The sequence below is a fragment of the Triticum aestivum genome, chromosome 2B (assembly GCF_018294505.1).
Source record: "Triticum aestivum cultivar Chinese Spring chromosome 2B, IWGSC CS RefSeq v2.1, whole genome shotgun sequence".
Taxonomy (NCBI): Eukaryota; Viridiplantae; Streptophyta; class Magnoliopsida; order Poales; family Poaceae; genus Triticum; species Triticum aestivum.
Genome location: NC_057798.1, coordinates 725900461 through 725926263, shown reverse-complemented (window position 1 = coordinate 725926263; position 25803 = coordinate 725900461). Strand labels below are relative to the sequence as shown.

The following is a 25803-nucleotide window of genomic DNA, read 5'->3' as shown; positions in this document are numbered from 1 at the left end:
CGGCCTTCGGAGTTGAGCCTTCCAGAGGGCATGACGCCGTTGGTGGCCTCGAGCTGCTCGACGTGGCGGCGACGGAAGTAGGGATCCCACAGTGGGCTGTCGGGGACGTACCGTGGACCTTTCCTCGCCGCCTGCGGTAGAGAGGTGCGGATACGCGCGATCTCCGTGCGCCGCGCCACCCCGGTGGTTGGTGGTGGCACTGGGACCCCGCCGGCGCTGATCCTCCACGCCCGGGCACCCGCATGTCCGACGGGACCGGGTACTCGGCCTCAAAGAGGAGACGAGCTTCGTCCTCGTGAAGGTGGTGGCGGCCGAAGCCGTTCGCCGCCGCGCCGTCGCCTGGGAAACGCTCGGCCATAGCTGAACTGGAGACGGCGAGGGAAGAGGGAGGAGCGGGCGTCGGCGATGCAATGTTTGTGCGTCACCGGCGCGCTGGGGGCGGCTTATATAGGCGGAGGCACCGCGCGTACGCGTGGCCGCCTGGTGCACGCGTAGCGGGCGAGGGACGCGCGTCGTTCGGTCTTCACTGTGCCGCCCGTGAGGCATCAATGGAGGAGACTGACCGGCGCGGCAGCGCGCGACAGCTTTGGCATTGATTGCCGCGGGAACCGAGGCGATGAGGACGACGAAGCGGCGAGAAGAGATGAGTCGCTGCCAAGGAGGACCCGTCGGTTTTCGCGCCAAAAACGTTTCGGCCGGCGCCCCCAAGCCCCCCAGCGCGCCGGGTTCGGTCTGGGTCCGCCGGCGCCAATTTCGGTCCGAGCCGGCGAAAAATGGGCCTTTGGGGACGCGATTGGGCCGTTTTTCGGCGCCGGCGCGAAAAAATTGATTGGAGAGGCCGTTCTGGGGGCGCGGCTGGAGATGCTCTAATATGTCTAGCTTTGGTGCAATAGTTCAAGAGATTATAGAGCATTTTCCTTTTTTTCAATTTTTGTACGTAGTCCATGAACATAGGAGCTCCAATTTTGAAGCTCACAATTTGACGAAACATATACTTACGCTCGGTGATGCCCGCTATGTTTGATTAGGTCATCCCGGAAACCTTTCTTCCGTCCCGGTCAATGCGGTGACGGCCTAATAAAGCTTTGTTAAATTGCCAAAAAAAAAAAAACCAAACGCGCCCAGTGACTGACCCGAGCCGGCCCCATCACAGATCTGATCTCACCGATCCCCATCGAACGCCCACGCCGCCGCGCCTCCGGTGCCCGAAGCCGCCAACGCCACCGCCGGCTCCCTGACACTATAGTCTGCCTGACACCCGTCCCCCACTCCCTCGCTGCAACCCGCAATTACCTTGTTGCCCCTGTCCCAGTGCACCCAACGGAAGCAGCCGGGCGCGTTCGTCTCCCCCTTCGCCGTACGCCCCGCCCTCCGCCCCCGCTCGCCCCACCCGTCGAGCCGACGCCGCGGCGACCGGCGGCGACGGCGAACAAGGCCCAGGCGCCCCTGCTTCCTGCTGGTCCCCGGCCGCATACCCGCTCACTTCTCCGCCCTCACGTACCACCGAGGGTGAGCTCCGCGCGACGCCGGCCGCGACCAGGGGCGGCGACAGCGGCGACGCAAGGTGAGCGTCCTCCCCGGAGCACTCCTCTCCTCTTCACCGGCCCGGAGCCCGCCCTCTTCTCTGATCTCGTCTCCCGTTCGTTCGCTCACGAACCCTAGAACCCTAAGTCTCGCTTGAATGTTATGTTAGGCGTTTGACATGGTAATGTGGGGGCATTCGATCAAGTAATTCCCGCTCCTGAACTATCTCACGCTCTGACCTTAGACATTGGTTTCTGAATGACCTTACCTTAGACATTGTTTAGATGGTGGGGTGTCGGATAAGGAGATCGTGTAGCAGATTCAGCCGTCAGGGTAAGTGGGTACGAGTGATGGAAGATGGTGCATGTCATTGATTTGACGTGTTTATGCATCGTAGGCCGTGGGAACTCCACAAGGATAAGTGTCGTGTGAAATGTCACAAGGAGCAGGGGAGTTCGGCAATCTGTAGGTTGTTCCCTGTGTCGCGCGTGTCGGTTACCCTATAATGTCGCAAGGAGTAGGGAGCTTGAATATGTTAACTACAACCGTTAATGAAAGCCATTGGACTGTGTTTTTTTACCCTGTAAACATAAATTTCTTGCTTCATTCATCTATGAGAGGCTTTGGAACTAGAATGGCAGAATACCATTTCTTTTACTTGTAAACATGGAAACTAAAGATCCTACCTCGTTGGTGCTTTATTGATGTGACAATGTGTGGGAGTCCTAAACATTTTATTTGCGTGTTGAATAGTTTTGTCTCTGTAGTGCAGGATGTTGTGGAATTAAAATAACAATGATAGATTCCCATTGTTGTAGTATTGTTCAATTATCATATCTTTTATTCTGATTTGGAATTAAGAGTGACAACCATAGAATCCCACTATTTACGGATAACATTTGTGTGATCCCATTTCTTTCATGTAGTTTCTTCATTTGTTCAGCTGTTCTATAAATGTTTTTTTTTTCAGTACTCTTTGTATGACAAGCGCAGGCCATGTTGCAGGTTTCACCTTCTACTGTAGAAACATGAACACTGGTGATTTTATAAAGCAGTATCCTTGTCTTCTACACTGAATATGTGGACCAACATTTTCAAAATTGTAAGTTAGACCTTACCCCCCTCCCCGAGGGTTCTGTTGAATTGTGGCCCCATAATCTGCTTTATTGTATTTCATCGTACTGCGAAATGCAAACTCTCTAGCGTTTCTGTTATTGCAACTTGCAAGTTCTCGATGCGTTATACTTCCTCCATCCTTTTTATTAGGTGTATTTCCTTTTTACCCCTGTTGATGCCAATTCCAGCCGTCCTGAATCGCAGGATCATTAATTAGCTGCCAATAATTACCCCTCTAACCTACATTGTAACCAGGGGCATTTCAGTCCCAAATTATCCTCAAATCAGTGCCTTGGTTACCGTTTACAAAAATGACACCTAGAGAAAGGAACGGATGGAGTATCATCATTTGCAAGTGAGTTTTGTTCCATAACAACCATGATGATGATGTGAAAAAGGGAACAAAATGTAGTATGGCAACTGTTTGAATCTTCGCTCCATTTTTTTTCTCGGACGCACATGAGAGCTGCACATTATTTCATTAGGAAAGAAAATAGTACAAGGAAGAGGGAGACCCCCCCAACACCCTGAAAGAAACTACACTAGATACATCCATTTCTAGGACAAGTATTTCCGGACGGAGGGAGTATTACACTTCCAGGGCAAGCGACCCAACAAACAACTTTCTCAGCACGATGCCCCAGCAGAACACCATAGAGCACTCATTTGCCACAGCTTGCAGCACCATCATGAAGCTTGGATTTGCTCCATTGAAAACACAATCACTCCGGTGTTGCCAATTTTTCCAAGCAACTAAAATAATAAGAGAATTCAGGCCTTTTCGAGTTTCCTTGCGTGCTCCTTTGACAGCGCTGCACCATTTTCATTTTCCAGTCGTTAAGTAGAAACCTGTAACATAAAGTTTAATCCTTGATAGGGTATGTGAGGTTCTGCTTATGGTCTGTAGATGCTTTAACGGTTTGCCCAATAGGGAGCATAGTTGTGCGTGGGGCATTTTTTGTTGGATCTTCCACAGGTTATTTCTCACTGCTATCTTTGTGGCTTACAAATGTCCTTTTGTTTCTTTCCAATTCCTGCAATGGTTTGTATTTTTTTCTTTTGATGAAGTAGAAGTAGAAATTGGAACTGATTGCTTCAAAAGTCTGGAGAGCTATTGAACCACCCTCCTCACACATCACAAACTACAGCACAGGAGAGGCATTACCCGCCACCCACTTCCAAATTGAGAATGATGTTCCATATCTCTAGGTTTCTGATAGAGCCTAGAGCTTTAGAGCACGGAAATGAGACATTTTTAGTTTGTTGATTCTTCAGATATACTTTCTTTGGGTTAGTCTTATTTATATATTTCATGCTTGCAGGGGGAGCTTCAGACTGTATCATGGTTTCAGTTTCTTCCTGTTGAACCAGATTACAGTGCTACTTCTGATAGAAGGTGTTAATTGTACCCTCCATATGCCGCTTTTGTGCTGTCTTCTAGTTGCTTGTTGCCACTTGTTATTTTTGTTCTGATGCATCTGTTCTTTTTTGTGATTCCTGTTCCTCGTCCAGTTCAAAAGCCGAGCAGAAAGATGCTCTTAATAGCACTGTGCTGTCAGCGTATCTTCGCTTACAGAGTGAAGGTCTCCTAAGTACTTGGACAAATTCCTTTGTTGGCCCTTGGGATCCATCTCAAGGAGAGCATAACCCTGGTAATAATTATGTGCACTACCTGCATCCATCTTTCTGTCTACCTAAGTCAAGCCTATGCTTATTTATGCCAAACTTTTTTTGTAACAATGACAGATGAGAAGATCAAGCTCTGGTTGTTTCTTTCTGGCCGCCACTCATTAGTACCTGAAATGACCCAGCCCGCTGTAGCTAAATTAAGAGGTTGATTGTTGTTGATATTTGTTTATTGCATGGAGTCTTAGACTGTATAGTTTGCTTATTTATTTGCTTGTTTCTACTACTTATTTTGTTTTGCAGTTGTTTCAAGTGGTTTATGGGTGGCTCCAGGCAACTCAGAAGAGGTTGCAGCTGCACTATGTCAGGCCTTAAGAAATTCTTTGGAGAGGTATAATTATACTTGTTATAGCATGAATCTGTAATTTATAATTTGTTGTCTAGTTGATGAATTTTAAATCTGACAATTTCTCTTGTACAGAGCACTAAGAGGGCTTTCCTATGCAAGATTTGGTGATGTATTTACAAAATACAACCCCCCTACAAGAAATCAAAACAGCTTTAGGTTTGTGACTAAGTTGCTATGCCTTTATCTATTCATTTTTTATTCTTTGTTAACTAGTTTTTTACGCTCTTTGCTCAGCAACTGATGCAATGTGTCTGCTAAAGTAACACACATAACGTGTCTGTTAAAGTTCCAATGTCGTGCACTACAATAGATAGTGTATGGTATATATTGGGATAAAGTGAAGTTCTTGTGTTTGAAGAAAGAAAAGGCCCCTAAACTTTGTGTAAATAATTGTAACCTAATTCTAAACATGGGATTTCAACTTAATAGATTCTTTTTTCTTTGCTAAAGTTTCGAGAACAACTGCATGCCTTTTTTTTGCCAACCTTTATATGATGACGTGAATGTAATGATAATATTCGGATACTTGTTGGCCATTTATCTTGTATACGAGCATTGGAGTGGGGCCTGCATGAATTCGTATCCTCTTGACATATTTTAGATAACTGTCGAGATGAATCAGTAGGCTGACCTTTCTTCACTTCTAGTCATTGCATAATGAAGTAGAAGTCCATATCAAGTTGCTATAATGCTACAATCCATCACAGGCTCCCAACCATTTCTCTTTGATCCGACGGGTGAAATAAGTAATGTCAGTGTGATATTGAGGATACAGATATGGCTGGCCATGTAGTTTCATTTTCCCCCTTTTGTTCTTCCAAGGATAACTTCACTTTTCTTGATTTCCATTCCATTTATTTTTGTTATCATTGCGTTATAGGAGAGCACAACCTACAGTAGAATTTGTCTTTGCGGCCACTGAGGAAGCAATCTTTGTGCATGTTATTATATCCGCAAGGTCAGTTTTTATTTTGTTCCGTCATATCGTTGGCCTTCTTCAGTTTATTTAGTGCCAGTGGTCTTACTTTAAATGGTTTATTCTATTAGATATATGCGAAACCTTTCTAGTGATGATATAGAGAAAGTTCTCACACACACTCCCCGTTCTGTTGGTGAAGGTCTTCCAGGTACCGTTTCATTGACTAATTCCATCTCTACACTTCTTGCTGTATTGTCATCCTTAGAAAATCTACTGTCTTATTTGCTGGAAAAGGATAATATATTTGTGCTATTCACAGTTCTGCTCTGACATGATTTTCTTGTGATAGGGGAATTTACAGAAGTCCTTACGTCTGATTTACAAATAGGGACTGCCCATTGTTTTATCTTACATTTAGTTCTTTATAAGGTGGATTAAAAGATAACTAGTGAATCTCATTTAGGGTGGGGTACAGTGTTTTTGAATTTCACCTTTACAAATAGAACTTCACCAGAGGCGGTATGCTAGCTTATGGCATACATTTTTATTAGTTTTCCATTTTTTCGACTTTTATCGACGATCCTTTTGTATCATAGTGTTATCTGAAGGGATCCCCGTACTGGAAATAGTTAAAAAACATGACTGCATTGGTTAGTTCGACACTTAGACCCTTCTAAGTAATCACGCCGCTACTGGTGATAGTTCTGTATTTCTCTCAAACTCTGTGCTATGATGTTCAAAATGGGCAGAAGCACAGCCATATAGTGGTTTATGTTCTTGGAGTCGTGTCTTGAATCAGGCTTGAATATAAAATAGTTCTCTAAATAGTTAAACTAACTTCACTGTGCATTCTATTTCTGTGACAAAGCTCATGATAACTTTGATTTGTAACTTTGCTTTTGCCAGTTTCTTCATCGTTTATGTAAATTATGTTTTATGCCTTTTTAGATGAAAGTTGTGTTTTATATCATGCATATTCAAATTCATGATCTGTTTCATTGAATGTTGCAGTTATTGTTGCTCCTAGCGGAATGCTGGGTAGGCTTGTCGGCTGTTGCCCAAGTGACCTCGCAAGACAAGTATATTCAAGGTATTTCTGAACTTAAAAGTCAATAATCAAATCGACTTATATGCTAAGCTGTTTTATTGGCATTCTATGCCTGTTGATGTGACCTCTCACTGATGAGTTAGACACTTAGACCTGATTGCGGCTCTTGGGTGTTATCTCACCTGTCAGTGAGATCTTGTGTTTCTTTTAAGGATATTCATATGCAGAGCAGTTCATTATGATACTCAGTTCTCATGTTAATTTTGTGTAAACATTTCAGCAAATTATCGGCACCTAATCTACCAGGTTTTACTCAACCCACCATCTGCCAGCTGAGAGGTCAAAGTTACTATGTTGAAGTTGCCCTTGGCTTTCCACCTGCCTCAACTGACAAAATTTCTGAGTCGGAAAATAATCAGATTAAGAAAGAATTTGATTCAGTGAAGGACCCTCATTTAGGTGATGATGGGCAGCAAAAGTTAGAATCTGCTGATGGCCTTCCAGTTCTTGAAAGGACATTTATTTACCCACCTGAGGCTGTTATGGTACCTATGGTCCATCAGGCATTTGTTCGCTTTTCTAGTAAAAGGTAATAGTCTCACCCTAATGATCTTGTTATGCTTGGAGTCTGCATGGTTTAAATTATGTTGCCCGCAGAATGTGGTCACAGGACTGGATGGGTAATTCATCATGGGAGGCTTGGCCATTTTGGAACTTCTCTCCGTCTTCTTACTTCCGGAACAGGTCAGTCTTGCATACATGGTTTTTTCTATCAATGACTATCTGGAACAGCTCACAAGTCAAAACGTTGGGGACCAACTTCGAATGGTGTTATCTTCAATGAACTCTGTAAATGGGGACCAACTTCGAATGGTGTTATCTTCAATGAACTCTGTAAAATGTTGAAAGAACAGCATTGATATGCTGTTTTGATGTTATCCTATATCTCTAGGAACTAAATAGTGGAATACAATATCTAAAAAATACAAGAAAATATTTGTCTTAAGAGGAATACATGACATTCGGATTATTTTCTCATTATGCTAGACGTAGAAACACCCTCCAACTTTGTGAGCTAGGTGTGGACATAGAACAGCTAGGTAAATCCTGTCATTTTTTAGAACTTAGAAATTAAAATTGCCGAGCATGCAAAATCTATCATTTCTTTAGAACTAGGATAAAAATAATTGGAACATAAGTATGTTGCTTACCTTACAGTAACTCCTATCTGGCTTGCTCTCATTCAATGGCCAGAACTTCTCTTGAACTGGAGAAAAACAGCACCAAGGACCGTTTCAGTTGATGCCTAACAGTGTCCTAGCATGCCAAATATTTTTTGCCGAACAGGCTTGTGGCCAAGAAAACTGGAGCCATAACCTAGCCTACCATGCCACAATGTATGTGCTTATGACGCCCAGGACCTAGCTGATTATTTTTGGCATGCCTAAGCTGTGGCTACGAGACACTTGCCCAATTTGGCTAAGAAAAGTGTGGCACATTGTTGCAAATTTTGGCTTCCAACCGAACAGGCCGTAAATGTTGTTTTAAAGGCACTTACTATTTTTTAATCAGGACTCGCTACTGCTTCATTCCCACAAAAAGGGAAGACTAGTAGAAATGGCAACTAATTTTATCCAAAAGAAGTGAAGTTACTAAGGCTCAGTTTGCAGTTGTGGAACTGTGCTAAGCTGTACTAACTCTTTGTTAAGGATCACCATCCATGCAGCACATCCGGAGTCTATGCAGTATAACACGTTTTGTTGCCATGGTTCATTATACCCAAAAGTTACTTGCAAGAACTACATTGATTCAATCGTGCCCATGGATCATAATGTTAGAGTGCGTAATGGGCCTGGCGGTATAGCCCGTTAGTCTTAGGGTTAACTAGAGATAAGGGTCGCTTGCTTAGGGGTCAAGTAAGCCTTGCTTGGGAGTCAAGTAAACCTCTCTATATAAGGCCCCCGGCCGGCCCTCTCGAGCCCTCCTTCTAGCAGCACCATAACAATTTGGTATCAGCTAGCTTTGGTTCGATCATGTCTTCACCGCCGCCAAGCCTGTCTCTTCCGCTGTCGGTCACCTTGTTGCCTCCGGCGACCACCACGACCGTCGCCCCGCTCCTGCCTGCGCCGGGATCCTCCGTCGTGCCCGCCCCCACCGTCCTCACCTGGGAGGAGGTGTCCGGGGTGCTGCGGGACCTAACCCAAGAGGTCCAGGAGATCCGCCTGTTCCTGGCTGGGTCCTACGGGCCGCCCCCGGTTGCGCCGCCCTTCGCTGCCCCCGCGCCACCATGGCTACCGTGGCAGCCGCCGCACTAGGTGGCCTTCGCCGGGCCGCTGCAGCTGCCATCCATCGCCACCACCGCCCAGCCCTGGCTGCAGTGGCAGCCGCCGCTCCTGGCGGCCTCCACCGCGCCCAGCGCTCCATCGCAGCAGCCGCTGCCGCTGCCCGGCGCGATACTGCAGCAGCCGCTGCAGCTGCAGCAGCCACCGCAGGCCAGCTCCGCCGCCCAGTATGGGATGCCCTAGGAGATGCCCTAGGAGTGCGATGACCTCGTTCCCATCAGCGTTGCCGCCATCCCAAGGCGTCCACATCCAGCAGATCAAGTCCCCGCCGTCGTCGTCACCGCTTCCGTCTTGGATCGCTACCCGCCACGTGTCGGCGGCGGTGAGGCTGCAGGCTGCCGCGCGCGGCCTCCTAGCGCGTCAGCGTGTGCGGGAGATGCGTGGTCTGCAGCTGCCGCTCCTCCAAGTTGCCCTTCGCTGCGCAAAGGACCTCGATCTCGTCTGCTGCGTCGGGGATCTTGGGCTGTTTTCCCCACGGGCGGCGGGCATGCTGTTTTCCCCGCGGGCAGCGACCTCAAAGTCTGCGACATCGGCGGTTGGGGGGGCGCACCCCTCCTCGTCATTCTCCATCGCAAGCCCTCCACTCTTCCCTGTGCGGTGCAGACCAACAGCCGTCCGGCGGGGAGAAGGCAGGGTGTCACTGACAGGAGCGCACCGCGTAGCACCACTGCTTTCCGCCGCCGGCCGCTGCGAGGGCGCCTCTGCTGGTTGCTCTTGCGACCACTTCCAGGTGGCCATACACATGCACTCCTTTGGTCCTGGTGGTGTCCATGGGATCCAGGTGGCTGTACACGTGCACGTCCGACGTGCGGATGGTGTCCACTTTTTGTTGAGGGGTCCAAAATAAAGCGTCCCAGTCCATTTCAGGTTGAGAGTCATAAAACAAGCCGAGATGTAAAAGGCTTGTTTTTAGGTGTTAGGTTTGTGTTGCGTCGAGTCATGGTTATAAGTTGGTTAGGCTGCAGCTCGAGGACAAGCTGCATGTCCAGGTGGGGTGTAGTGTTAGAGTACGTAATGGGCCTGGGCTGGCGGTATAGCCCGTTAGTCTTAGGGTTAACTAGAGATAAGGGTTGCTTGCTTAGGGGTCAAGTAAGCCTTGCTTGGGAGTCAAGTAAACCTCTCTATATAAAGAGAGATGTATCAATCTAATCAAGCAAGAATTAAGAAGGAAATCCCTTCCCTCTTGCCCGGCCGTGGGCAAAAAGGCCCCCGTCCGGCCCTCTCGCGCCCTCCTTCTAGCAGCACCATAACACATAATCTCTGGGTGCAACTAAAATTGATCTGTATTACATGATATTTTTGAAGTACTAATTTTAAAACATCATGATTGCAAATTTGGTTTGTCTGATTTTTCCTGCATTAATTGTTTTGATCTGTTAGCAGCTCTTTCTTTGGATCTTCACGCGGACTTGGTGTGAACTCTAATTTTCTAAGACTAAGAAGACAAAGGAATAACAACTCCAACGGCAGGACTAGTAGTATCAGTAGTGTCAGTAGCACTTCTAATGGAAGTGAGCATGCAGTTGCTGCTAAAGGTGGTGATCTTTTGGCAGATGCTGACTCTACAGCGTTCCATCAGTCTGATCTGCCATTGAACAATGACATTGCTGGTAGCAAGATGGTAGTGTGTTGATTTTTTCTCAATTTACATACTTATACCGTAATAAATTAGTTTTTTTCTCAAGAATTACATTTTAATATGTTTGTTAGTATAACACTGCATTTTCCTCTTCTCAGTAGCTAACTTGTAGTGGTAACATCATGCTTTGCTTCATCATTCTTGTGATTAACAGAAGACTGTTATGCCACTATTGAACACGAATATATTTATCAACTTATCTCTAATTAGCTATAGGTGTGAAATACTCCTTCTGTTCCAGAATATAAGGTGTATCGATTTCCATGCAAGTCAAACTTGTGTAAGTTTGACCAAGATTATAGAATAAAATATCAACATCTACAATACAAAATAAAAAAAATATGAAAATACTTTTCATGATGGATCCAGTGATACAAATGTGGTACTGTAGATATTAATAATTTTTTCTAAAAACTTGGTCAAACATGCAAATGTTTGACTTCTGAAAGAACTAATACACCTTATATTTTGGAACGGAGGGAGTATGAGATATGGTCAATTTACTGGATAGAAACTGATAATTGAATGGCGGCAGAAATTTCATTACATGGAAGAACACATGCTATACAGTTCATGCCATCTTGTGCATAGAAGTATTTGCGTAATTGTGTTTAATCGGTGAGCAAATACCAATCTGTTGATGCTAAAACTATCACAACACCAAATTTTCTTGCCACATTACCTCTGCATGAAGTTCTATTTTGGCGAATAATCTTCATATATACATGTTACACTGTTTGTGTTATTAACTCATTTCGCCATGTTGATGCTTGATAGCATCAGTGCACAATCACACTACTGCTGTACCAGTCTACGTCAATGTTGTGCTGAAGAAGTCTTGATGTTTTATGTTCGTTCAATCAGGTATCCAAGCGCTCTCGTTCTGAAATAACAGAAGATTCTTCTCATGCTGGCAAAGAATTTAGTGAAAACATGCAAGGCACAAATGGTCAGGGGGGATGTTCTTGGGGCTGGGGTGAAGAGGGGGTTGTGATGGACATCAATATACTTCTCTCGGAGTTTGGAGATTTTAGTGACTTCTTTCAAGAGGATGAGTTAGATTTTGGTGAGGTAGGTACCCTATCATCCTCGTAGTAGTTACTTATAGATGAAACAAGGTTATAATATTTAGAGTGACTAGTCTATACTTGGTCATGTATGAGAAGCTCTGTGATAATGGTGAACTCATTATGCATATGGCAATGATAATATGACTATGTTAGGAATCTGTAGTACTTTTGAAGTATTTAATTCCATTAAATACATCACTAGTTGTATTCTGCAACTTAATATATTGTATTGACTTCTTCGTTGCATTTCATGCTCCTGCAATGCTGTGCATTTTTTAACAAAAGGTTGCTACTGTCACCGCTGCTTGTTTAAGTTTCTAGATTGTAGCCAATTACTCCCTCCGTCCCAAAATAAGTGACTCAACTTTGTACTAACTTTAGTAGAAAGTTAAGTCACTTATTTTGGGATGGAGGGAGTACTTCACTTTAGTTTTTAGATTGTAATCAAGGACCATTTATTGTATCACACATATTTTATGCCTTGAAACATGTTGCTTATGATATCACCAAGAGCTTGTGAAATAATTTTCTCTTACTGTTCAACTTGTCCCTTTTAACCTTCTACCCTGTCTACTAGCCATGAAATGTGGAATTCTCTGCTTGTTGGATCTAAACAATGAGCACACCGCAGAACCCTTCTTTAAATGTAAATAACATACTAACTTTTCTGGACATGCAAGTAGACAACTGTAAGGCGATGATGTTTTAGGATCACTTCTTTCTGACTTACCTGCTATCTATAATCCTGATATTCCATTTTATGTAGCCGCCAGGTACTGCTGAATCACATGCTTTAGTAACCCCTTCTTCGGAATATGGAGACATGCCATTCATAGATAGTCCATCCATAGCTATGGATATACCTGAACAAAGACTTTCTCCTGTTGGTTTCACATCTGTGGAGGCATTTAACCACCAAACAATGTCACCTATTCAGGATGTTGCTTCTAAAGTTCAGGAGCCTCTCAAAGAAATTGCATCACCTGCAGGGTCCCAGTCCTTAGTATTATCATCTAGTAGATCTGATTTTCTCACCAGAGCTGAAGCTACACTCACATTTGCACCAGAATATGCAGCTGTTAAAATTTCCAGTTGCGAGACGCCGGCAACACTGTTTACAAATCCCTACTTGCCCGGATCGAAAAAAAGAGGGAGTTGCGGTTTTAGCTCAAGAGTTTATTCGTATGATGTCACACAAAGTTCTAAAGTTGAGTCTACAGGAGACAAGTCTGAGAAGTCTGATAAAGTAACATCAGCTAATCTTTCACGTGATGTTGGTCGATCAAGCTTATACACACTTGTGCAAGGTAGGAAAAATGAGAGTGAAAAGAGCTTAAACAATGCAGACGAACAATCATGCAAGGGAGAAACATCAAGACCTGTTTCTGGTGAAACTTCATTTAGCTCTTCTCTGACTATACAAAAGAAGAGTGATAGCATGCTTAATGTTGGGTATTTCCTCCTATCTATGAAGACCGCACTTGCAACTGAAATTGAATGCATCACATTTCAGGCTGCCATGTGCCGAATAAGGCATACACTAGTGTCTGTGAGAACCAAAGCATCTGCTGAGTTAAAAAGTGCCTTGTCTAGTGCTATGCAGACAGAGAGCAGTAGTAACTCGGGTCTTGTTCCCAAATATGAGATGAAAAGGAAAGAAAGTATACCAGCTAGGCTGTCTAGTGATGTTGACCATGACATGTATGATAGGTCCCAATTAGAAAACGTGGGAGTTTGGAGGTCTGTTGTGGTACCTAAAGGGGCAAAACCCCTTGATTCTTTGTCCGCTAAAACATTTATTGGCACAAGCCCATCTGTACAAAGACAACCTATTGTGGAACTTCTCAGTGCCATGGCTCTGCTAGTTCAGCAATCTACTTCATTTGTTGATATCGCACTTGATATGGATGATGGAGATGGTTCTTTTTTCTGGCTTTCCTTGGATGAGCAGAGGAGACGTGGATTTTCTTGCGATCCTTCTATGGTTCATGCTGGCTGTGGTGGACTATTAGGAACATGTCATTCCAAGGATTGTGCTGGTGTTGATTTAGTTGATCCACTTTCCGCAGAGGTAAAAATCTGGTGCTCTGTTTTTTCTTGCCACTTCTACTTATTCATGCATTATTTCTCCATGTCTTTTTTTTGGATACAGGTTTCAGAATCATCCCTGATTGGCTTGTTGCAGTCGGATATAAAATCAGCTCTTAAAACTGCGTTTGCAAACATGGATGGTCCATTATCAGTAATTGATTGGTGCAGGGGTCGAAGTAATATAGCAGAATCTGCTGCCATGGGAGATGCATACTCTTTCCATTATACTACTGGTGATAATCGAGATACTTCAAATTCTATGCCCATCGGTGGAGATGCAATGAGCCCACCCCAATCTAGCAATGATCGAGGTATTCCTGCTGCCACATCTCTCAACCTGCCTTCAACTTCTTTATTACTCCCTTCGCCAAATATAATATTGCCAGAAGGAGAAAGTCATGATTCATCTTAGAGGAGATTGAATTTCAATGCAGGCACTTCAGAAGAGCATCATAAGGGATATCACCGTGTTAGACCAACCATCGCTGTCCTCCCTTTGCCATCTCTTCTTGTTGGGTAGCAGACTTGTTCCCCTGAAAATGATTTATTAAATGAACTAACATTTAACTGCGTGAGTTACTGATGTAAGTATTGAAATTGCAGTTACCAGGATGATTGGTTAAAGACCTCTGCTAATTGCCTCAAATTGTGGGAGAAGGCTCCTTTGGAACCTTATGCTTCGGCCAAGCCTGTAAGGCATAGTTTGGCACTGTGGTGGCATATAGCCCACTATAGATTTTTATTACCTTTTGATATATCAACTACCTGAAAGTATATTGTTATGTCGTTCTGGATTCATAAAAGCAACTTGTTAATAGAATTGGTAAATATTTTTTTGTGGTGCAAGTATTCCATATCAGGAAATAACACAACACGATACAACTGCAAATTGGCCCCAAGTTCTGTAGCCATTCTAGAATCTAGATTACTACGTGTTTCTTTGTTTTGGTTACTCTGGAAAGAGTTTTGTAGTTTCGGGACTCATAAATTTCTCATTGTACGCTCTTTCAGGTTACTTACTACGCACTGTGCCCCGATATTGATATGCTTACTTCTGCAGCCACTGATTTCTTCATGCAGCTTGGAACAAGTAAGTGTCTATAACGTGAGAAAGGCGTTTTGGAGGCCGAGCTCCATGGAGGCCTTTATTTTTGAAAAATTCAAATTCAAACTTTTATGGTTCAAAAAATTCTGAAAAAAAATATGCGTGTATGTAAGGATGTAACTCACATGTGTGTAAAAATTCATGATGAAATACCTTGAGTTGTGACCTGTACAAAAAAGACAAATCCATGGCCTGGGAGGATGAATAGTATCATGTGTTAAACAGCCCCAGATTTGGCTTTTTTGCACAGCCCTCATTTCAATGTATTTTGAACTGAAAATTTACACACATGTGTATTATGTCTTCATGTATATCTGTGATTTTTTTCAGAATTTTTTGAGATGTAAAAATACGAATTTCAATAAAATTTCAAATTTGAATCTGAAGGCCTCATTGGAGCCCGAGCTCCAAAAGGGGTTTCCGCTATAACGTTGCTTCTTCAGTTTTTCTTTGGTTCTCAGTTGTGATGCACAATTCTTACTTAGACCTAACAAGGATTTGGTGGTAATGAGATAATTCCCACCCACTTCGAGTTGTGCTGTTTTTATTATGATGTTTGCGTCCCTTCATCTGGTTACAAGTCAGTGCCGAGAAAATATATTCAATTGAAAAATATAGAGAAAATTTGAAAAGAACTATGGAAAATAACCAGCTGTTTTGGGTCAAATATAGGGGCTTGTCCAAACTCCAAAACTCTTGACCTGGGATTGCAGAACTCTCAACTCTCCCCACCCAGCCCAAGTCGAGGATTGAGCACAATTGTGGCTTATGAGAAGTTGCACACATATACAAGGATGGTCCTAGATTGCTTGGTTAAGATTGACAATTTAACATTTTGTATTTAAATCCAATCCAACCCAGTGGATAGTCCCACATTGCCTGGTCAGGGGATGTGAACTTGACATGTGAGATCCAAATGCAATTAAACCCATAAGTTAAATCTTACAACTTATATTCATGGCAAGGTTGAACGATAGCGTGCATGGATCCATACATGTCCCATACAAACATGGGATCACTCCCAATCTTGCACCAAATAAAAAGTACAAGTTCCAACTAGCTGCAGATGAAGTAGGGGCTATATGTTGGAAAATGCACAGGAGCTCCTGGGTGTTCCACCCGCCTATATCCCCAAATCCCAGTTTTTTTTTTTTTGAATTTTCCTGGTATTTTTTTTAATTAAATGTTCGTATGGGGTGTGGAGCACCCAGGAGCCAAAAATCCGCGTCCCTATATTTTCCATTATATTCTACCGTTATGTAGTATTAATGTGTCTGACTCTATGTTTATAATTCTCCCCACTCCTTAAGATAGGACTGTAGTTCATAAACTTAAAATCTTGTTTGCTTTTGATACTTGTGCCTGCAAAGTGTCTGTGAATCCAATAAACAGCATTAGTTCACTGTGTTGGCTGTATGACAATGAGACATGTATTGATGTATAGAGATTTAAGCCTAATGCCACCTTTTCTAACTCTGTATTTACTATTTGTTGCCAGTTATACGTTAAGTTCAAAAGAGGCAATATTTACAGCCAGTCACTGATCTAATTTAACATGTTAACAAATTATATAGCTTCATGGTTGCAATACAATTGATTTCGTTCTATTTGATCACATCATTGTAATAGATATAAACAACCAAAAGAATATACCAATGTTTTGTCATTACTGGGTTACTTGTCAGTTAGTCATAGTTTAGCAATCTCATATTCTCCATATAATTATTCGAATTCATTGTTGTTTCAAAATTTATTCCTTACTTTTATCTATTTGGCATTCTTATAGTTTATGAAGTTTGCAAACTGGGTACTCATTCGCCACAACACAGTGGGGGGCAAATAGAACAATCTCCTGGAAAGTATCTGCCTTCAGGACTTGTTCTCATTGAGTGTCCTGATCAATTGAAGACTGGGGGCAGCCACTCAGCTTCTATCAGTTCAATAACTGAATACTTTCAAGCTCTTTCAAAAAGTTGGAGTGTGAAAAGCTTTGTATCATCTCTGGCAAGGATAATTAAGGATATAAAGCTTACCGTAAACATTTCAACAAATCAGAAAGAGAGCAGTAACATACCTTGCACTGTAAGGCCTTTTACCTTTTCTTCCTTCTCCACTTTTTTGATCCAAGGGACTTCCAAAACAATAGCCGCGTGTATTGTTCTGTGATGATACTCTGCATGGTTTATATTCGTGTATTCTCATTATTTAGTCTTCTCTGGTCAGTGTTTCTTTTTCCTCTTCTTTTTTATGAGAACCAGCAGAGAAGCCCACTGAAATAAATATTCTTATACATACTTGCACAAAAGGAATTGCAAAACGAAAAATACACATTAGTAGTCAACTTAGTGTAGGATGTTTCTTTAATCAGATATGATATTTTCTTATCATTGTTGTTTTGTACTTCCTCCGTCCGGAATTAGTTGACGCTCAAACAGATGTATCTAGATACATCTGTCTGAGCGTCAACTAGTGTATGAACTTTGTAGACATGTTACTTCTGTCATTCCCGTTCTGTCTAAATACAGCTTTCCTATTTTCTTGATCCAACTGAGGCTCTTGTCATGGAATGTATCATTTATTCCTCTTATGACAACTTTTGTAGGATGCCATTATTATTCTGCACTTGTTACTAATAAATGCCACCATTGGAGTACACACATATAAATATGTCACCAATTCTTTTGGAGATATTCCCTCTTTATCAAAATATAAAATGTTTTTTGACACGTATCATAGTGTCAAAAGGCGTCATATATTTTGATACGGAGGGAGTATATCTTAACCCAATTATTAAGTTTTTTGGATGCAGAAATGATCCAACGTTTCATTTCTGTTCACTTGTATTTACAAAAAAAGATCACATGTGCGGGACTTCTAATCATTCAGTTAGATGCACGATGGCCTCTAGGTGGATGAATTGATTTTTCTTTCATGCTTTGCCTATGCAACAAAAATAAACTTTAAGTTGGTATTTTTCCCAGAACCGCAATGCTAATCTATTTTAACACCCACGGTCCATTATGTACGCAGGTAGTTTATGTGGTCTGCCCATTTCCTGAACCATCTGCAGTCCTACAGACACTGGTAGAAAGTTCTGTTGCCCTTGGGTCTATCTTATCGTCAGAGAGAGAAAGGAAATCATTCCTGTATGCTCAGGTTGCCAAAGCTCTAGACAGCAGTGCTTCTGCTGATGAAGCATCAGCATCCAATGTTGTAATGCTCTCTGGGTTCAGTATACCGAAGCTTGTCTTGCAGATTGTTACTGTTGAAACTTTACTGAGACTCCATAAACCAAATGAGCTTGCTGCTTTCAAGGACATAGCTTTCACTGTGTATAATAAGGCTCGACGGATCCCACGGTTTGTTTCCAAGAGTGACATGTTCCAGTCACCTACTTATATGAGTAGGCCTCAGTCCACGATGATGCACACTGCATCTCCTGGTCCTACCCTTTGGAAAGAGTGTCTAGTTCCTCGGATGTCTGGACAAACTCTCTCTAGAGAAACAGAGTTTGATGCATCCATGAGGTCAGTATCATGGGACAACTCATGGCAACCTGGCCGTGCTGTAGGATTGCCTGATCCAAGCAAAATCCCAGAATTATGTGCTCAGGATGACAGGAAGTATGCCTTTGAGCCGCTTTTCATTCTGGCAGAGCCTGGGGCTGCTGATTACAGTGATATGATGGAATCTTCAAGATTAGGAGCTGATGCAAGTAGCAGCAGGGCTTACAGCTCAATTTCAGGTGGCACTGATAGTGGAGCAAGCCCACCACTTGAAGGGTCTGAGAATGACAGTGCTACAAGTCTTCATTGCTGTTATGGCTGGACCGAGGACTGGCGATGGTTAGTATGCATCTGGACAGATTCTAGAGGAGAGTTATTAGACAGCTTAATATTTCCTTTTGGTGGTATTAGTAGCCGCCAAGACACTAAAGTTCTCCAGAGCCTATTCATTCAAATTCTGCAGCAGGGTTGTCAAATAATGTCGTCTTCACCAGAAGCTAGCAATACAAGATCAAGAGATGTAATGATAACCCGTATTGGAGGTTTCCTTGAACTTGAAATCCAGGGTATACTAATCAATTTGATCATTAACTCTGTTTTTTTCATTTGATAGGCCATAATGTGCTTTATTTATGTGTTTGTAATGTCTATGTATTGCTTATGCAGAATGGCAAAAGGCAATATACTCTTTTGGTGGTAACGAGGTAAAGAAGTGGCCTGTGCAGTTACGACGATCTATACCTGATGGTATTCCGTCAAATTCTAATGGACCAACACTCCAGCAACAAGATATGGGCTTAATCCAGGACAGAAACATGCCTTCCTCACCTAGCACATTATACAGCCCTCATTCGAAATCTAGCTTCACGAAAGGTCAGTCAGGAAACAAAAAGCAGATCCTAGGGGAACAAACTGGAATGGACAGTTCAAGGGGTTCATTGCACTTGGTTCGTAGCATCAGTTTAGTTGCAGTTTCGCAAGATAGTTCATTGCATCTGGCATGCCAAGCGGATCTGATGGCGACCAGACCTACTTCTGGTAAGTACTGTCTGTGTATGTTGAATTTATTATCCCCGCCTACAAGTTACTTATTTAATGTGGCAATTTTTTAAGTAAATGATCCTCACTAAATGACCTCATCATATACAAACACAGTATATGATTATTTGTTTTAAATCTTAATCGTGCTAAGAGTGCCAATCAAGCAATGGGTCATGCTTTTTAGGAAATCCATAGTCAGGGATGGATCATATTTACTAATGTTCTTTTCCCCGTCTCTTACAGGTGAAGGGAATCAAAGCAGCACTGGGTCTTCTAGTTACTTAGACGGGTTTACCCCAGTCAAGTCCATCGGGTCAATGTCTGCATCGTATCTTCTGGTTCCGTCACCAAGTATGCGGTATCTTTCCCCTGCGACATTACAGCTTCCAACGTGCCTTACATCGGAATCCCCGCCGCTTGCCCACCTATTGCACAGCAAAGGGACAGCAACTCCCTTGGCAATGGGTTATGTCGTCTCCAAAGCTGTCCCACCAGTAAGAAAGGATGCCGCGCAACTCACCAAGGAGGACAGGCACTCCGTTCTCTCTGTCAGCATCATCGATTACTACGGAGGCAGCACCGCCACTGTCCAAGAGAAGATGAGCAGAGGCGTTGGCGGCAGCAGCATGAGCAAGCAGGCAAGGAACAACACCCATGAAACATCAGCCCGTGATTACGAAATGGACATGCACAATGTGTTGGAGGCGGTGGCCGCTGAGCTCCACGCCCTTTCGTGGATGACGGTAAGCCCGGTCTACACGGAAAGGCGCAGCGCTCTCCCCTTCCACTGTGATATGGTTCTGAGGTTGAGGAGACTTCTCCACTACGCCGATCGACATCTCTCTCAGCAAACAGAGAAGGGAGAGATGTAGCTTAGAGAGGTGATAGCTAATTCACATGATTGAAACTGTCTGTTTTACACAGGAAAACACAAGGGCTAGATGCTGCTTAAACCCAAGTGCCTGTCTGTATCTAGATTAGGTAGGTAGTTGGAGGGCGCGTTGATGAGCTGCCTAGCCCGGTTTTGCTTTGATAGCAAGAATGCTAATTTCTTGGGTTGAGGATGTATGTAATTAAGTGCTTAGCAATACCTCTCCCTGTAACCGTTGTAACATTGTTGAACTGGTAACTCGGTGGTATTTGTTGTTCATCGGCTTGAGGTTTCAGGTTGCTGTTGGCACCTTTTTTGTTCGCAAGGCCGCAATTTTGTGTGTGTCAGAAGGCGGTTTAATTATATCTAAAGAAATTGATCGGTTCCAAATTTAGGATGCATGTGCTTTTGTTGACAATAAATTTGTGTGCTTTTTTTTTATAAATCACAGTAAGAAAATACATTCGAAAGTATGTATATTATTTTTGTGTTGAATAATGTTAGCCCTTCTATTTGGGTTTAGATGACCTATACATCTTGTTTTAAATCAAACTTGTTAAAGTCTGATCAAGTTTATAGTAAAAATATGGGTCAATTGATGTTGATTTGGCATTGTAATTTGTTTTTTAACACGACATTGTAATTTGTTGGTCTTGTTTCCACCTCTTCCATATATGCTCCTTCATATTGATATATTTTTTTTCAAACCAGGTGACAATCCCTATTTTTCTAACCATCACCTCGGCTCTGGAGAAAGAAATTTCTTGCAAAGCAATCAAGAGAAATCAAATAAATTGCCAATAGCAAGAAATCTGCAGCAAAATACAAAATCAACTCACTTATAAAAGTACACAAATCTCAGGAACATATCTTTTTACCTCTTGCCTCCTGACAAAATATCTCAATCTCAACCCAGTCAAAAAAAAAAAAATTCTACACTGAGCGACTAAAATAAAGTTGTGCCCATTGCAATGCACGGGTATTAGCTATATACTCCTATAGTAACTAAATGACTAGAATATTTTCGAAAAAAAGAGCAAATTAAATGGCTAGAAGGTAGTAAATGGCACGAACGTGGACTGATCTACCGCTCCAACCTTGGCCAAGTGCTTGGCCATGAGGTCGACCAGATCAGGGGGGCAACCGATCTTCAGCTGCTCAAAGCCATCGGTCGCGACGACGGCTACTAGGTTAGCAGGGGAAGAAATAAACTGCATGCACGCCTTCTTCAGCACCGCGCACCGGTGCCGCTCCGCCAGCGCCAGGGTGGCCGCCACGGAGCTCATCCCGATGTGCCGGCACAGCGCCTCCTCGCAGATGTGCTTCAGCTTCTCCAGCTTGTACCTGTGCGCCGCCACAAGCAGGCGCTCCGCCATGGCCGTCGCCGCGTCCAGCTGCTGCTTCATGTCCGACGCCAGCGCGTCCGTGTAGATGAACCGGATCAGGGTCCTGGCCACCTCGGCGTCCATGTCTTCGATGCGCAGCTCGGCCGTCTGCTTGCCGTGGCCGGCGGCCGCGAAGGCGAGCGAGAGGTCCTCCTTGAACACGGCGGACCGGGCCTCCAGCATCCACCGGTGCGCCGCCAGCGTCTCCCCGCCGACCTCGATCCTCACGTCCGCCCGTTGCTTCTTCCAGATGGCCGTGGTGAGCTCCCCGTCTAGCTCGAACGGCGGGGGCGGCCACTCGCCCGTCGGCTCCGGCGCGGCGGCGGCAGCGACCTCGGTGCAGCTGTCGGTGCGCAGGCCGAGGTCGACGGTGACGTCGCACAGGACCGTCAGGCAGTCGTCCTTGAGGTACCTCTCCTTCTCCTTGTCCAGCTCGTCGCTCCTCATGAAGTCCGTCCAGCCCCAGTCGTCGCCGCTCGCGAACTGGCGCGGCGGCGAGCTCTGAGTGCGCGCCGGGTTCCCGTCCCGGTCCAGCACGCTGAACTTGATGGACGCCATGGCGACGTCGGCCTTTGCGCTGCCGGCACCACGTCGGAGAAAGTGGGGGGCGCTGCTGCTGGTGCGCCGGAGGAAGAGGGAGATGCAGCCGTTGTGCGGCTTGACGCAGCTGTTCGGGTAGCAGTCGATGCGCCACTCGTGGCCACCGACGGTGAACGTGCTCGACTCGACGTGCTCGCGGTTGGGCACCGTCGCCTTGACCTCCGTGTAGTTGGCGACCCGGAACAGGTGGGAGCCGGTCTCCTGCCGCCGGGCGACGGTGGACGCCGAGAGATGCTCCCGGCCGGCGGCGCGGAGGGCGGCCAGCAGCTCGGCGTCCGACGTCGACATGATCCAAGGGAGATCGAGGGTTGACGAACAATCGATTTATGTGCTATCTATAATCTAGAATTTGCGTGCGTGCCTTGGCCCGGGTGAATATAAGGGTGGAACGTAGAGAATCCATTCGATGCAAGACAGATGTTTATCGACTTCTTTCTCAAGGCTTTGTGTCCGTCCTCGTACGTTCCTTGGACAAAAAGTTGTAAATAAATAGGAGTGCTATATAGTCCCAATCAAGAATCAATGTTGTAAACTTGTTGTAATCTTTTACCGATATTTTTACAGCATCTTTTACCCTTCTACTTTGATGGGTCTCTTAATGGGCTGGGCACAAAGTATTTCATGTCAATCAAGAGACGAACTGATCATGGAATTTTGATTAAAAAATTGACCCTCGAATTTACACAAAAAGAGTTCATAAGTTTTTTTGAGGGGTGGAAAGAGTTCATTTTTTTTAGGGGGGAAAAGAGTTCTTTCTTTTGCCGTGAAAAATCCAAAGAGGTTGATGTACTGCAAAAGGTCTTCAAAATATGTATGTAAACTGGGATTGTGTTCTGTTTCAGTCAAAGCAAATTCTAGATTCCTTCATGTACAATTATTCACAACGGTGTCTCACATTATGCATGACCATCTTTTTCCTCAAAGGAAAATGCCTAGTCGGTACAGGCCATCTACCATATCTTTTGCACTTGCACATAAAAGCTCACAGTGCCATACCATGGCCTCCAAGACTCCACTCCAGGCGTACAATCTCCTGCAAAACCAGAGTCTACCACTGTAGACCTTCATCCACACCCTATGATCTATAGAAAGATAGTTTCTCTTTCGCAAACAAAAAGAAGAAAGAAGAAGAAAGATAATTTCTCGTGTTAGAACCACACATGCGAGATCTAAACACTCTTATACTCCCTCCGTTCCAAAATGTAAGTCTTTGTAGAGATTTCACTGGGTGGACTACATACGGAGCAAAATGAATGAATCCACACTTAAAATGCATCTATATACATCCGTATGTAGTTCATAGTGGAATCTCTACAAAGACTTATATTTAGGAATGGAGGGAGTACCTTGTAAGCTACTCAAGAGCTTCTCTGCCTTCTGTTTGAACATGAGCAAGAAAAGCAAGCCTGAATTGGACCAAAATCTGTGATGTACAATCTTTCCACCCTGCAAACCATCAGAATGCTAGGAGTGAACATACAAGCTAAGCTAGCTTCAATTCCTGAATGGACATTGTTTCACGACGAACCGAGTAAGCAGCAGTTGAAGACGGAGGAGCGACCATCGGCCAGTTCAACAATGAACGGCAGCGCAACACCTGCACACTCAATACAAACATGTCAGGCAATTCGCACTGGTCTTCCTGCATGCCCACTGCATAAACTGGTTTCCCATGAATATATCATATAGATGAACTAATGATGGTTTCTTTTCCATCCAGCAGTTGCAAGCAAATCAGACGCACAAATTCCTACTACTATTCAAAATGGCACAAATATCAGTTTCAGGTCCCCCCACTGTTTTATACGTTAAAAAAAAACTTCTTGGCTGAATTCGAACTAAGAATGAAGTAAAATCGCATTCCAGATTTCCAGTTAACAACAGGTACAATGAGTTTGTGCTTGCATTTGAGCTGTTGCCAAAAAATAAAGGTGCTTATATAAATATTCAGAACCATACTGAAGTAAAAATGAGCTTGCGCGACTTCAAATTTAAAACAGCGCCACCCCAATGCACTACCATTTACTACCTCAGAAGTTTATGTAGTATCTGAATAGCATCCTGTAACAGCATATCACTAAAATTCCTTATGATGAAATAAACATATCCGAGTCGGTTATATGCTTTGCTGTAGTTAAGGTCAACTTCAATTGACTTCCAACAGTCCTGCAATAGCCTTATTGCACATATTTAAAGGGTTTGTACACTTGCTCAAAGTACCATATATGTCAATGAAAGAGTAGCACATTGCTGTCATGCAAATCTGCAACCCGCTACTTCACAGTGCATATCCATGGGTTTTCCAAAGAAAGACGGCAAACCCCCAGCTCCTAGATATATGGCCTCAATGCTTTCTCTTCTTTGCACAACACTTTTTTACAATGAATTGGACGGCTTCTTCCATTGTTGCCTCCCGACTGTGCTTGAAGTTCCACAGCAACGTTTCAGGATAGCCACCACTGGGGTTGTACTTGTTCCTTTCAATCAGCGCCTGTTTCACCAAGGCGAACATTTGGTCACCGTGTTCTTGTTTTAGCTCCACAAGCTTGTCATCATCGTCCAAGAAAATTTCCTACAAGACAGTAGTTACACTTGCACACAGTAAGATGGACCTTTGCAAACCAGATACTGAAGACTACTTACAAGATAAAAGAGCTACTCCATGTATAGCAATATAGAAGGCTATCCGTACCATGGGCTGATCGTCAACCATGATGACCTTAAAAGGGTGCCAACCCGCGTTTCTGATTTTAGTCTCCCACTTGGAACAAAGAATAAGAGTTTTCTTTTGTGACAATCTCGGTCTGCAAGCATTTGCAACCGCTTTTGGATCAAGCTCCCCCATCCTCTTCAGGCCTATGTTTGCCCTGCCATTTGTAGCCACATTCAAGCCCTGCAAACATCCAGGATAAATTAGAAAGAGATGAGACGCAAATTAAAAGAGGTACTACTAGCTAGTCGCTTCCTTACATCGATCAACTCTTTCCGAGCCGCTTGCAGTTTGTCGTTGTCTCTTACGCTCTTAGTAACCAGGACCTGGTTGAGGGATTCTAGTCCTTGCATCCCATCCCGCAGCTCGGCCAGCTCTTCCCGGAGGTTTCATAAGTCACCGTTGCTCTTGATTTCCTTGGTAACCATAGCCCACCGAGTATGTAACAACTGACCATTGCTTTCTCTTTCCCTAGAACACAGAGCCTGGTTGAGGAATCTCAATTCTTGCATCCCACCCCGCAGCTCGGCTAGCTCTTCCTGATGGCCTTTTAAGTCACCGTTGCTCTTGATTTCCTTGGTAACCAGAGCCCACCGAGTATGTAGCAACCGAGCCTTGCTTTTTCTTTCCCTATAAAATAGAACCTTACTCAACGATTTCATTGATTCCATGCTATCATCTAGCTGCATTAGCTGCTTCCTTGCTTCTCCCAGCTCCTCCTGCACTCCAACCAACTCGGTGTTCATTGCTTTTTTCTCGGTGAGGAGATTCTGGTTGAGCAGCTCCATCAATTGCATCCCA

General features: G+C 44.0%; 3 protein-coding genes across 5 annotated transcripts in view; 1 reads left to right on the top strand and 2 right to left on the bottom strand.

The window, feature by feature from the left end:
• The first annotated feature begins 1261 nt into the window (after nucleotides 1-1261).
• Nucleotides 1262-20640, top strand: LOC123046975 (mediator of RNA polymerase II transcription subunit 13). Of its 3 annotated transcripts, none has more exons than XM_044470440.1 (23): nucleotides 1262-1564; nucleotides 2530-2626; nucleotides 3963-4036; nucleotides 4153-4292; nucleotides 4387-4473; nucleotides 4570-4657; nucleotides 4748-4831; nucleotides 5556-5633; nucleotides 5723-5802; nucleotides 6606-6684; nucleotides 6923-7231; nucleotides 7300-7386; nucleotides 10365-10605; nucleotides 11488-11694; nucleotides 12460-13764; nucleotides 13846-14095; nucleotides 14219-14300; nucleotides 14388-14475; nucleotides 14796-14874; nucleotides 16676-16971; nucleotides 17920-18961; nucleotides 19062-19433; nucleotides 19680-20640. In XM_044470440.1, exons 2-23 carry the CDS (start codon nucleotides 2603-2605, stop codon nucleotides 20306-20308), a joined length of 5721 nt encoding a protein of 1906 aa, XP_044326375.1. In that variant the 5' UTR covers nucleotides 1262-1564; nucleotides 2530-2602; the 3' UTR covers nucleotides 20309-20640. The 3 variants fall into 3 exon arrangements, with proteins under 3 accessions (XP_044326375.1, XP_044326376.1, XP_044326377.1); XM_044470441.1 differs by having other exon boundaries at nucleotides 2518-2626; XM_044470442.1 differs by having other exon boundaries at nucleotides 1263-1564; nucleotides 10368-10605.
• Nucleotides 20641-21165: 525 nt separating this feature from the next.
• On the bottom strand, nucleotides 21166-22722 carry LOC123046976 (BTB/POZ and MATH domain-containing protein 2-like). Its single transcript, XM_044470443.1, has one exon. The coding sequence runs from the start codon at nucleotides 22578-22580 to the stop codon at nucleotides 21357-21359; it is 1224 nt and encodes a 407-aa protein (XP_044326378.1). The 5' UTR covers nucleotides 22581-22722; the 3' UTR covers nucleotides 21166-21356.
• Nucleotides 22723-24282: 1560 nt separating this feature from the next.
• The window catches only part of LOC123046974 (uncharacterized), a gene marked incomplete in the record, with an annotated part of 3373 nt that continues 1852 nt past the window's right edge, over nucleotides 24283-25803 (bottom strand). The window contains 3 exon segments of the mRNA XM_044470439.1: nucleotides 24283-24864; nucleotides 24985-25185; nucleotides 25263-25803.